A 14,524-nucleotide genomic window follows, 5' to 3' on the forward strand; every position below is an offset into this window, starting at 1 on the left:
ACGAAGAAGAATATTCGTGAGACGCAGAAAAAATGAAAAGATGTTGTCGGAGTGCTTGATGCCATCTGTCAAGCATGGTGAAGGCAATGTGATGGTCTGGGGGTGGTAAAAGTGGGAGATTTGTACAGGGTTAAAGGAATCTTGAAGAAGGAAGACTATCACTCCATTTTGCAACACCGTGCCATACCCTGTGGATGGCACTCAATTGGAGCCAATTTCCTCCTACAACAGGACAATGACCCAAAGCACAGCTCCAAACTATGCAAGAACTATTTAGGGAAGAAGCAGTCAGCTGGTATTCTGTCTATAATGGAGTGGCCAGCACAGTCACCGGATCCCAACTCTATTGAGCTGTTGTGGGAGCAGCTTGACCGTATGGTACGTAAGACGTACCCATCAAGCCAATCCAACTTGTGGGAGGTGCTTCAGGAAGCATGGGGTGAAATCTCTTCAGATTACCTCAACAAATTGACAACTAGAATGCCAAATGTCTGCACGGATGTAGCTGCCACACAATTATTATTTCAATTAAAAATCATTACTTATAACCTGGTCGACTATATGTCCTATTCATTTTGCAACTCATTTCATGGAAAACAAACACATTTGTCTTTATTTAAAACAAATATTTACCCCCTTTTTCGTGGTATCCAATTGTTAGTAGTTATTATCTTGTCTCATCGCTACAACTCCCGTACAGAGACGAAAGTCGAAAGCCATGCATCCTCCGAAACACAACCCAACTGCGCGCATCCAACCCGGAGGCCGACACCATTGGTGTCGGAGGAAACACTGTGCACCTGGCGACCTGGTTAGCGTGCACTGCGCCCAGCCCGCCACAGGAGTCGCTAGTGCGCGATGAGACAAGGATATCCCTACCGGTCAAACTCTCCCTAACACGGACGACGCTAGGCCAATTGTGAGTCACCCCATGGACCTCCTGGTCGCGGACGGCTGCGACAGAGCCTGGGCTCGATCCCAGAGTCTCTGGTGGCACAGCTAGAACTGTGATGCAGTGCCCTAGACCACTGCGCCACCCGGGAGGCCAAACAAAGACATTTCTAAGTGACCTCAAACTTTTGAATGGTAGTGTATACAGTACCAGTCAAAACATTTTGACTATTTTCTACATTGTAGAATAAGTCTGAAAACATCAAAACTATGAAATAACACATATGGAATCATATAGTAACCAAAAAAGTGTTTAACAAATCACAATATATTTTATATTTTGAGATTCTTCGAAGTAGCCATCCTTTGCCTTGATGATAGCTTTGCACACTCTTGGCATTCTCTCATCCAGCTTCATTAAGTAGTCACCGGGAATGCATTTAAATAAACAGGTGTGCCTTGTTAAAAGTTCATTTGAAGAATTTCTTTCCTTCTTAAGAACAAGTGTATCTTTAATTCTATGTAAAACATGTATCTTTCAACAAAGTTTATGATGAGTATTTCTGTTATTTGATGTGACTCTCTGCAATTTCTCCGGATATTTTGAAGGCATTTCTGAACATGGCGCCAATGTAAACTGAGATTTTTGGATATAAATATGCACATTATCATTATGTATTGTGTAACATGATGTCCTATGAGTGTCATCTGATGAAGATCATCAAAGGTTAGTGATTCATTTTATCTCTTTTTGTGCTTTTTGTGACTTTATCTTTGGCTGGGAAAATGGCTGTGTGTTTTTTGGACTTGGCGGTGATCTAACATAATCATATGTTGTGTTTTCGCTGTAAAGCATTTTTTCAATCGGACACAATGGGTAGATTAACAAGATGTGTATCTTTCATTTGCGGTATTGGACTTAAAATAGTTTTGAATTTCCCGCACTGCCTTTTCAGTGGAATGTTGTCGAGGGGTTCCGCTAGTGGAACGTGTGTCCTAGAAAGGTTAATACAACCGCTGTGTCAGATTTCAAAAAAACTTTACGGAAAAAGCAAACCATGCAATAATCTGAGACGGCGCTCAGATAGAAACAACATTTCTCCACCATGTTGGTGGAGTCAACAGAAATACGAATTTACAATATAAATATTCCCTTACCTTTGATGATCTTCATCAGAATGCTCTCCCAGGAATCCTAGTTCCACAATAAATTGTCGTTTTGTTCGATAATGTCCATTATTTATGTCCAAGTAGCTACTTTGTTAGCACGTTTAGTACACATATCCAAATTCTCGTGCAGGTCCAGGCGAACTTTGGACGAAAACTTCAAAAAGTTATATTATTACAGGTCAAATAAACTTGTCAAACTAAGTATAGAATCAATCTTTAGGATGTTGTTATCATAAATATTCAATAACGTTCCAACCGGAGAATTCCTTTTTGTCTATAGAAGTAATGGAACGCAAGTCGATATCATGTGGAATGCGCGTGACCAGGACCTGGCTCTCTGCCAGACCACTGACTCAAACAGCTCCCATCCGGCTCGACATGACAATAGAAGCTTCATTCAACGTTCTACAGACTGTTGACATCTAGTGGAAGCCGTAGGAAGCGCAATCAGATCCATATCCTACAGTGTTTTCAATAGGCGATGAGTTGAAAATCGACCAACCTCAAATTTCTCACTTCCTGGTTGGATTTCATCTCAGGTTTTTGCCTGCCATATGAGTTATGTTATACTCACAGACATAATTCTAACAGTTTTGGGAACTTCAGAGTGTTTTCTATCCAATACTAATAATACTATGCATATATTAGCAACTATGACTGAGGAGCAGGCCATTTACTCTGGGCACCTCTGTGCACCTTTCATCCAAGCTACTCAATACTGCCCCTGCAGCCATAAGTTAATGCATTTGAGACAATCAGTTGTGTTGTGACAAGGTAGGGGTAGTATTCATAAGATAGCCCTATTTGGTAAATGACCAAGTCCATATAATTGCAAGAACAGCTCAAATAAGCAAAGAGAAAAGACTGTCCATTACTTTAAGACAGTAAGGTCAGTCAATGCAGAACATTTCAAGAACTTTGAAAGTTTCTTCAAGTGCAGTCGCAAAAACCATCAAGCGCTATGATGAAACTGTCAATCATGAGGACCGCCACAGGAAATTAAGACCCAGAGTTACCTCTGCTGCAGAGGTTAATTAAGTTAATTATAGGTACCAGCCTCAGACTGGAGCGCAAATAAATGCTTCACAGAGTTCAAGTAACAGACATATCTTAACATCAACTGTTCAGAAGAGACTGCATGAATCAGGCCTTCATGGTCGAATTACTACAAAGAAACCACTACTGAAAGACACCAATAAGAAGAAGAGACTTGTTTGGACAAAGAAACATAAGCAATAGACATAAGACTGGTGGAAATCTGTCCTTTAGTCTGATGAGTCCAAATTTGAGATTTTTAGTTCTAACCGTTGTGTCTTTTTGAGATGCAGAGTAGGTGAACGGATGATCTCCGCATGTGTATTTCCCACCATGAAGCATGGAGAAGGAGATATTATGGTGTGGCGGTGCTTTTCCGGTGACACTGTCTGTGATTTATTTAGAATTCAATGCACATTTAACCAGCATGGCTACCACAGCATTCTGCAGCGATACGCCATCCCATCCGGTTTGCGCTCAGTGGGACTATCATTTGTTTTTCAACAGGACAATGACCCAACACATCTCCAGGATGTGTAAGGGCTATTTGATCAAGAAGGAGAGTGATGGAGTTCTTCATCAGATGACCTGGCCTCCACAATCACCCGACCTCAACCCAATTGAGATGTTTTGGGATGAGTTGGACCGCAGATTGAAGGAAAAGCAGCCAACAAGTGCTCAACATATGTGAGAACTCCTTGAAGACTGTTTGAAAAGCATTCCAGGTGAAGCTGGTTGAGGGAATGCCAAGAGTGTGCAAAGCTGTAAGAATAAAGAAAAACCCTTGAATGAGTAGGTGTGTCCAAACCTTTGACTGGTACTGTATGTACCGTTTAAGTCGGAAGTTTACATACACCTTAGCCAAATACATTTAAACTCAGTTTTTCACAATTCCTGATGTTTAATCCTAGTAAGAATTCCCTGTCTTACGTCAGTTAGGATCACCACTTTATGTTAAGAATGTGAAATGTCAGAATAATAGTAGAGAGAATGATTTATTTCAGCTTTTATTTCTTTCATCACATTCCCAGTGGGTCAGAAGTTTACATACACTCAATTAGTATTTGGTAGCATTGCCTTAAAAACTTGGGTCAAACGTTTCGGGTAGCCTTCCACAATCTTCCCACAATAAGTTGGGTGACTTTTGGCCCATTCCTCCTGACAGAGCTGGTGTAACTGAACCAGGTTTGTAGGCCTCCTTGCTCGCACACACTTTTTGAGTTCTGCCCACAAATTGTCTCTGGGATTGAGGTCAGGGCACTGTGATGACCACTCCAATACCTTGACTTTGTTGTCCTAAGCCATTTTGTCACAACTTTGGAAGTATGCTTGGGGTCATTGTCCATTTGGAAGACCCATTTGCGACCAAGCTTTAACTTCCTGACGGATGTCTTGAGATGTTGCTTCAATATATCCACATCCACATTTCCCGCCTCATGATGCCATCTATTTTGTGAAGTGCACCAGTCCCTCCTGCAGTTAAACACCCCCAGAACATGATGCTGCCACCCCTGTGCTTCACTGTTGGGATGGTGTTCTTCGGCTTGCAAGCATCCCCCTTTTTCCTCCAAACATAACGATGGTAATTATGGCCCAACAGTTCTATTTTTGTTTCATCAGACCAGAGGACATTTCTCCAAAAAGTATGATCTTTGTCCCCATGTGCAGTTGCAAACCGTAGTCTGGCTTCTTTATGGAGTGTTTGGAGCATTGGCTTCTTCCTTGCTGAGTGGCCTTTCAGGTTATGACGATATAGGACTCGTTTTACTGTGGATATAAATACTTTTGTACCTGTTTCCTCCAGGATCTTCACAAGGTCCTTTGCTGTTCTTCTGGGATTGATTTGCACTTTTCGCATCAAAGTACGTTCATCTCTATGAGACAGAACACGTCTCCTTCCTGAGCGGTATGACGGCTGCGTGGTCCCATGGTGTTTCTACTTGTGTACTATTGTTTGTACAGATGAATGTGGTACCTTCAGGCGTTTGGGAATTGCTCCCAAGGATGAACCAGACTTGTGGAAGTCTACAATTTTCTTTCTGAGGTCTTGGCTGATTTCTTTTGATTTTCCCATGATGTCAAGCAAAGAGGCACTGAGTTTGAAGGTAGGCCTTGAAATACATCCACAGGTACACCTCCAATTGACTCAAATTATGTCAATTAGCCTATCAGAAGCTTCTAAAGGCATGACATCATTTTCTGGAATTCTCCAAGCTGTTTAAAGGCACAGTCAACTTAGTGTATATACATTTCTGACTCACTGGAGGTGTGTCATGCACAAAGTAGATGTCCTAACCGACTTGCCAAAACTATAGTTTGTTAACAAGAAATGGAGTGGTTGAAAAACGAGTTTAAAGGACTCCAACCTAAATGTTTGTAAACTTCTGTGTGTGTGTGTGTGTGTGTGTGTGTGTGTGTGTGTGTGTGTGTGTGTGTGTGTGTGTGTGTGTGTGTGTGTGTGTGTGTGTGTGTGTGTGTGTGTGTGTGTGTGTGTGTGCGTGAGTTATGTGCTGTATAGACAATACGGATAGTATATGGCTAGAAATATGTAGTATATCTGAAGAATACTATCTGTACAGCAATAGTTAAATAGGATAGGCTTTGACTAGAATATAGTATATACATATGAAGTGGGTAAAACAGTATGAAAACATGATTTAAAGTGGCAGTGTCCCATTATGAAAGTGACTAGTGCTTCATGACGATGTACATAGGGCAGCAGCCTCTAAGGTGCAGGGTAGAGTACAGGGTGGTAGCAGACTTGTAACAGTGACTAAAGTTGAGGGCAAGGTACTGAGTGGAGGCTGGCTCGTGGTGTCTATTTAATTAACAGTCTGATGGCCTTGAGGGAGAAGCTACTTTTCAGTCTCTCGGTCCCAGCTTTGTTGCACCTGTACTGACCTCGCATTCTGGATGGTAGCGGGGTGAACAGGGTCTTATGGACCAAGCCAAATTTCTTCAGCCTAAAATTCTTCACACACACTGTCTGTGTGGCTGGACTATTTCAGAAGGTCAGCCCATGCAAAGAAAGGGATATCTCTAGCTTAAATAGATGGCTTTTGATGGTTCTTTTTTTATTATTCTGCTAATTTGATTCCCGTGTGGGTGCGGACATCGACACTAGTTAAGGGTATTTTGTCTCCTAAATGTGCTTTTGCTTGTGTTTGGTGCAAAAAGATTTGAGTTTGGCTCCTGGTTCTGTTTGGTGTTGCAATGCTCTTTGAAAAGTGCTCTTACATACTTCCTGCAAAATATATATTTTTCCATCACACATTTTCTGTGACTCCTCCGTTGGTGACATTATAGTATATTATTTAAGAAGCCGTCACATGGCAGATTTACAGGAAGGAAAACTCCACACATACTACCAATATGTAATGCCTGTAAACGTGATTGTGACTGTGTCTCTAATTCATTTTTTTTGTCCGCTCTGTGTTTCCGTAGGAATGACAGCGGCTGCCTCCCTTGTGTCTCTGGCCTGGGCTCTGGCATCCTATCAGAAAGCGCTACGAGACTCCCGGGACGACAAGAAGCCAATCAGCTACCTGGCTGTCATCATCCAGTTCTGCTGGCATTTCTTCACCATCGCCGCCCGGGTCATCACCTTTGCCCTGTTCGCCTCCGTGTTCCAGCTCTACTTCGGCATCTTCATCGTCCTGCATTGGTGCTTCATGACCTTCTGGATAGTCCACTGCGAGACCGAGTTTTGCATCACCAAGTGGGAGGAGATTGTCTTCGACATGGTAGTGGGCATCATCTACATCTTCAGTTGGTTTAATGTGAAGGAGGGTCGTACTCGGTGTCGGCTCTTCATCTACTACTTTGTGATCCTGCTGGAGAACACTGCTCTGAGTGCCCTGTGGTACCTGTACCGCGTCCCTCAGAGCACCGATGCCTTCGCCGTACCCGCCCTCTGTGTCATCTTCAGCAGCTTCCTCACTGGCATCGTCTTCATGCTCATGTACTACGCCTTCTTTCACCCCAACGGGCCCCGCTTCGGACACTCGCCTAGCCTCGTGCTGGACGACCCCACCGCTGCCTTCATGCTGCCCACCGAGGGGGCCACCAACTCGCTGAGGTCCAATCGGGGTGTGCCCCTCATCTCGGGGGATGGCACCATTGGCAGAGACGCCAAATACACTGAGAGGGACGGCTGTATGCCCGTGTTTCAGGTGAGACCCACCGCCCCCTCCACGCCATCCTCCCGTGCCCCACGCATTGAGGAGACAGTCATCAAAATAGACCTGTGTCGGAATCGCTATCCGGCCTGGGAGAGGCACGTACTGGACAGGAGTATACGCAAGGCCATCCTGGCCATCGACTGTTCCCCCACGCCACCCAGACTCCAGTACAAAGATGACACTACTGTTCAGGAGCGTCTAGAGTACGAGACCACGTTGTAGCCCTGCACCGCTGCCTGGATGAAGGATCCATGGAAATGCTCAACTGTAATAAAGGATTACCATCAACTTGGATTTACAGCAGGACTGTGGCAATAATACGTTATGAACGCTCTCTATATACATACTAGCGTTGAACCATGATGTTGGTTGTCATGGTTACAACTTCAGAATAGAGAAAGTTGCACACTCCATGTATAATCTCCCAGCAAGTCAATCGATATTTACCAATGTTTTGGAATCACTGTGATTTCCTCAGGGGAAGGCACACTTCCTCACCCTGAGGAGGGCACAGTGATGCCGAAACGTTGGTAAATACCCATTTAAATTGCTGGGAGATTATACATGGAGTGTGCAACTTTCTTTCTTTTAATAGTTTATAGTTTATTCGCCATTAGTCAGCACCTCCATACAAACTATTATTCGGGGTGTGCGTGCACCAGCTGTGTTTTTTGTGTGTTTTTTTGTTTTTACAACTTCAGAATAGGCACAACTTACTTGTTGATGTGACAGAGGGATATATTCATGTTTTCTAAACAGTTTTTTTTATTTATTTTTTATTTGGTTGATGTTGTTGTTATTGTTCTTGTAGTTTTTACTTACGTCTGTCAGGGAATCTCTTATTTAATAAAAGGCCATTGCACACACAAATACAAATGTATCCCCATAGTCTATCATAATAACAGCAGCATTCCAATGAATGACATCATGCCCCTTCATAATAGGTGGGTTATGAAGGTTCATAATAGGTTATAACAGGTCGTTATGAAGGTTGTCTGAGCTCTGCCAACCAGGTGGAACCAAGCAGAGGACCATACAAATCCTCATATGACAAAAGTACCAAAGTACTCAATATAGGGTCATTGCTGGTTCCTGTTTACCTACGGCATCTCAAATATCTACAATCATCTCTACTACCACCATCTTAGATCTGCAAAGATATACTGTACATTTACAGATACTAGTAGTATCCCCTGATATACAGTGGACGTGTTATTGATTTTTTTAAAAAGGTCATCAAATGGTCCTGATACATATTAGGATGGTTCTAGTTACAGTGGGGCAAAAAAGTATTTAGTCAGCCACCAATTGTGCAAGTTATCCCACTTAAAAAGATGAGAGAGGCCTCTAATTTTCATCATAGGTACACTTCAACTATGACAGACAAAATGAGAGAGAAAAAAATCCAGAAAATCACATTGTAGGAATTTTAATGAATTTATTGGCAAATTATGGTGGAAAATAAGTATTTGGTCAATAACAAAAGTTTATCTCAATACTTTGTTATATACCCTTTGTTGGCAATGACAGAGGTCAAACGTTTTCTGTAAGTCTTCACAAGGTTTTTCAAGGTGGCTGACTAAATACTTTTTTGCCCCACTGTATTTCTGTGATGTAATTAGCAACATGACTAGAGAGTTGTCTGTCATACTGTACACGTGTACTGGTCCCAAGTTCTGATGTCATCGGCCATGTTGTGCTAGTGCCAAAAGGTCTGAAACTACTGTATTGTGTGAACTGAGTCTGCGGGTCAGTAACTGGACAGTACTAGATTGAGGCTGGGCAGAACTACTATTTACTTGAATACAATGTTGAAGAAAGAGTACTGTACCCGGGTATCATGCTGTTTATATGCTACATAAAACCGAAATGTTCATGTACTGTGGAGAGACTGAAGGACAAACCTCATCTTTGTTCTCGCCTGGATAAAAGGCAGCAGGCCAAATACCTTCCTGGCAGCTCCCATTTACAGTCCAGTCTCGTGCAGCTCTGGTCTGGGCTGCCGTGCGTCCATCCGGCTGATAAGGATCAGTCTACTAGCTGGGCCACACAGACCTGTTCTGTATGGGGAGGAGGAGAGGAGAGGAAGAGACGGGGACACAGACGAACAGCCACTTCAGCCAAACTACTCTCATACCTGAAGCACCTGCAGGATGTACTATCAGATTCAAGATGCAACATTCTTTTTAACGTTGTGCGTAACTGATGTGAAAATGTTATTGCCATCCGTGCGTGTTGGGGGGGGGGGGGTGTTTGTGTGTGTTTGTGTGTGTTTGTGTGTGTGTGTGTGTGTGTGTGTTGTGTGTGTTGTGTGTGTGTGTGTGTGTGTGCGTGTGTGCGTGTGTGCGTAAGAGAGACAAAGCATGGCACAGGAGGGCATGCGTAGATGCTACAATCAGTAGTCATTTTGTCTGTAGCTATATATTGTAGTGCAAGGAACTAGAGATGTGCACTTCAGCCCTATGGTGCAAAATGCTGCTGTAGCCTATACTCAACACAAGATCAGTACCACACAGAGGAATTCTAGGGCGTATACCACTGATATCATTGTAACTGTCAACACCCAACATGAATGGTGTCAAGATGGTGTTTTGAGCAGGAAAAGAAAGTGTTTCACCTTTGTGCTCTGACTTAAGCCCCAGGCACTATGACTGTGGATGTGATATCTAAAAAAGAACATTGTATCTTTAAATCTTGAAAAGGCGTCTGCACAAAAATGAAAGTTTGTTCCTTCTTTTTCAGTTCTAGGTCACAAGTGCTTATTTTTTTTAACGTCTTGTTCATTTGAAGTATGGAGAGAAGAGGGTGACAAAGAGGAGAGAAAAAAACAAACTGAAAACTTGTCAGTGGAATTAAACAGAGCACATTGACAGAAGGAAATCGTGTCATTCAATGTGACAATTTGAGGGGAAAATCTCCTGATTAGTTCAGTAAGACGTGCCAGTTGTGTTTGGCTAGAGCTAGATTTTTTTATCTCTTCTGAATGGTATAGATATATTTTAGGTCAACTGTTTTTGTTGAAATGTCTTATTATTTGTAGTATTCAGATATATTAGTATGTGGGTAATTCTTCATTTGAACATGGTTTACTTTGTTTTCACATAATTTGCCTTGTTGCCGCTCCATCACACAAATTGTCTTTGTTACAGTGTCTGTTCCATTGTGTTCTGTGGTATGTTTTAATCAACTCCATTAAATATTCAGAAGTGAATTCTGCTACAAGTTCAAGAGACTCTCTAAAAAGGTATTTTTTTTGGTAATACATGCAGAAGCACTTGGTAAAATCATGTCCACAGCTCTGTTTACTTCTGAGTTGGATTCTGTGTGGAGCAGCATTCAGTAATTGATGCAGCACTCCTTATCAGAACAACTCTTATCTGTTCTTTTTCTCTCGTTAACCGATCTGTTTCCAGTTTCTTTTGAAATGAGATGCTTTGATTTATTTAGAATGAAGACAGAAACCAAATGGCCGCGGTGAAAATGAGGGAAGCACAGGGTTCGAAATGAGCTAATTATCATTAATGGCACAACACTGTGGCTTTTGTCACTCACTGTGGCATGGAGGATGGTGGTTAAAGAACAGGATTCAGTAGTGTGATGACGCACACACAACTTTGCAGATTTTATTAGATTTTTGGACAAAAGGCTTCTTTCTATACGCAGGACTAAACTAATTGACTAATTGGATCAGCACAAACTCATCACATAAACATTTTGTCTCATTTTAACCCAATTTAAAAACCAAAATGCAACAAATGGCCTCAATGTTTTGTTGACTTTCCACTGCAAATATCAATCAACGCTGAATGTTGAACTGACATCCGTGCCCAGTGGATTTGGGAGATTGGCTGCATATCCAGACCTATATTTGTCATCATTTGATACAACAGAATATATTTTAATCAATGGGGAGAGGTTCTTTAATTCAGAGCACACTTTTTAAGTCAATAATTATAAAGCCTTTGTACATATTTTGGGGAAGAAACAAAAAACAAGGCTACACTGCGATTTAGGATCTCTTATTTAGGCCACTGATGATAAACTTATGGAGGTAAAATGAATTTCTCATCATCAACTAGTGAATTGTTGAAGGTCACTTGGCAAGGTTCCATCTCCTCATAAATAAAACATTTTGTATATAATTCTCTTAATGTCAACCTGCACGTCTCTCTTTCGCTGTGCTTCCCTTCACTCAATCTGGGCCGTATTAACATGAGATTTGATCTTGTTTTGCTCATATCATGTTGTTTGCTTTCAACTGCTGTTTTCATTTTCTGTGGGGGTCCCAGTGTTGCTGATTTATTGTCGTCACTGCCTCAACTAGACTAAACTGAAGTCATATTTTGCAGAATATTGGTGTAGATGTGTCCTCATACAGCGCTATCCACATAGGCTTCCTCGGTATCAATGTATATTGAGAATAATTAACAGATACGAACAACTGCTGTTAGTCCCATCCACATTAGCACCCAGTGGCCTCCCCTATACATCACCCCTAAAAAGACAAGACTTACAATTTCACCTTTTCTAAATGTTGTTCTATTTTTAGGAAATAGTAGGGTTGAGCTTAGTGTCAAATATGAATATGTGTCAGTGACTTTTATAGGGTCAGATGAGGTCAAATGAGTCATTATCAGTACATTGAAAGTACTTTTCCTGTTGTCACAACTGAGTGAGAGAATTTAATTTGGTCTTGTGGGTGATAATGATGAAATTATTGTTACACCATCTGTAAAACCCATCTATACAGAAACACTGAAACATTTCAGGATGGTGTCTTATTCTTTTTCTTTTTGTTCGTTAGCACATCCAGGGTTGAATCTCAGACTACCATTGTTCATCATCATCATCTCTGAAATAGTGTGTAAATTGTACATATACCTACCTCAACTTGGTTTCTGAACAGAATACCCTCCTCTGACATCATTGATACATGATAATGTGTTGATCTTCTTACCAAGATCATACGTGGAAATGTGAAACAAATGATATGGTGTTGAGTGTTTTGATGGTGGAGGGTATTCTGCTTACTACTTGATTTAAGTGTATCAGACAGCAGACTGGAAAAGACACTTGTCAGCAAAACCACTTATTGTTTAAGAGGAATTGATGGTTGTGACGATTTAAGCTGCTTACATCTCTTTCGTTTGCCTTAAGAAAACATTTGTGCTTTTTGTCTTGTTTCTTTCATTCTCATAAGGATTTGTTTTTGTGCACCATGTGTGGTTATGATGATCAAAGTGGGCTCTAGGTTTATCAAAGTTCTCTGTTCAGGGCCCAATAGCATTGTGTTTCGATAAAGTTACTGTGCTTATACTATGATATAATTCTCCATGATGCAAGATAAACCTATTAAGCTCACAGTTTAAATGGACACCCCTGACTTTTACCCTAAAATGACCTACTATTATTTCCTGTCTGCGATTTGGGTCCATTATTGTTGTTTGAGTTTTGTTCTGAGGTATACATCAACATTAGATACTGGTAATGTAGATGAATAGCAGTGATATACTGAATGATACTACGCCACCCCTATAGCACATTAGTACAAGCACAGTAACGAATGAACATAGGAATAATGGCATTCCATTTTGTTTGACTTCTAAAGCATAATGTACAGATGTTCTTAGTGTCTCAGTTGCAAATGGAGGATCACAATAGTAATTGAAAAACAAAACTATCTAACTGTAAATAAATGTATGCAAATGTATATGTTAAAAGAACATTCCTCTTGGAGTCCTGATTGTGAAGGGTGTCTGTTGACTGGAGGTCGCCGCCACAAGATGGCAGTTACATATGATGTAATACAGATTAAAATAGTGTGGTGTATGTGATGTATTAAATGACAAAAATGCAAAAAACTAAAAAACTGTTCATTATTGGTCTTTAAGTAAGTTGCATTGTGTGATGAAAGTCTGAAGTGCTTAAAATGCATTAAAATCAGATCAAAACTAATTTTATTGTAAATTGAAGAGTTAAAAAATAACCTGACATTTTTGTATATATTGGAATTTTGTAAATTTTTATTTGATTCTAATGCAACACAAAGTACCTAAATTAATTGAATAAAGTACACTGTGGTGATTTTGTCAGCCTCCACTTAGTTAATTTTGGTTTTGTTAGCACAGGTTGTCACATGATGTGTTTGCAACTCTAGAAGATATGGGTAGGCTATAATATGGTAATGTGTATTATACTAGGGTTAATATATTTTCACTAGAGCCACTGGTTATACAGCATTCCAACAGCATTGCTCTTGATATAATGCAGTGTTCGCAGAATGGGCAGAGACTGGAACAAAGAACAGCACATTTATAGACATTTGAGTGCATTGAGTATGCAAATAGGTAGGTGTAGGGAAATACATTTTCCATTATGACATACTAGATAATAGGTGCAATTTACCTCTTCATTCAGTATTGAAGAGGCTGTATCTCTGCATAATGAACGTGTTGTGTGGGATATCAGTTATATACCAGCGGGGAACAGTTTAGGACAGAGTTCCTCAACTGCCCCCCCCCCCCCCTCAAGTTTTCTGAGCTCCCCAAAAACCAAAAAGACAGATGTTTATTTGTAGGCATAAAATAATGTAAAAACACCAGCAAATCAGCTCCAAGTGAGTTTTATTTTGGAGATCTGTTCCAAAGTATTCCCATGCATAATAAAGAGATATACAGTGCATTCAGAAAGTATTCACACCCCTTGACTTTTTCCACATTTTGTTGTGTTACAGCCTGAATTTAAAATTGATTCAATTGAGATTTTGTGTCACTGGCCTACACACAATACCCCATAATGTCAAAGTAGAAAGTAGACATTTTTACAAATGACTAAAAATGAAAAGCTGAAATGTCTTGAGTCAATAAGTATTCAACACCTTTGTCATGGCAAGCCGAAATAAGTTTAGGAGTAAAAATGTGTTTAAGTCACATAAGTTTCATGGACTCACTCTGTGCGCAGTAATAGTGTTTAATCTGTAAGGTCCCTTAGTCGAGCAGTGCGTGTCAAACAGATTCAACCACAAAGACCAAGGAGGTTGTCCAATGCCTCGCAAAGAAGGTCACCTATTGGTAGATGGATAAAAAACAAAAACAAGAAGGCAGACATTGAATATTCCTTTGAGCGTGGTGAAGTTATTTACCCTTCGGATGGTTTATCAATACAGCCAGTCACTACAAAGATACAGGTGTACTTCTTAACTCAGTTGCCTGAGAGGAAGGACATCGCTCAGGGATTTCACCATGACG

At 40.9% G+C, this 14,524-nt stretch overlaps 1 protein-coding gene across 1 annotated transcript in view; it reads left to right on the forward strand.

Annotated features, from left to right (window-relative positions):
- Nucleotides 1-13,436, forward strand: part of LOC115101786 (XK-related protein 4) — a 37,138-nt gene extending 23,702 nt beyond the window's left edge. Inside the window, exon 4 of the mRNA XM_065006081.1 lies at nucleotides 6,541-13,436. Coding sequence (XP_064862153.1) covers nucleotides 6,541-7,499 — 959 coding nt within the window. The 3' untranslated portion in view covers nucleotides 7,500-13,436. The remainder of the gene's footprint in view (nucleotides 1-6,540) is intronic.
- Nucleotides 13,437-14,524: the final 1,088 nt, after the last annotated feature.

The sequence above is a fragment of the Oncorhynchus nerka genome, linkage group LG20 (assembly GCF_034236695.1).
Source record: "Oncorhynchus nerka isolate Pitt River linkage group LG20, Oner_Uvic_2.0, whole genome shotgun sequence".
Taxonomy (NCBI): domain Eukaryota; kingdom Metazoa; phylum Chordata; class Actinopteri; order Salmoniformes; family Salmonidae; genus Oncorhynchus; species Oncorhynchus nerka.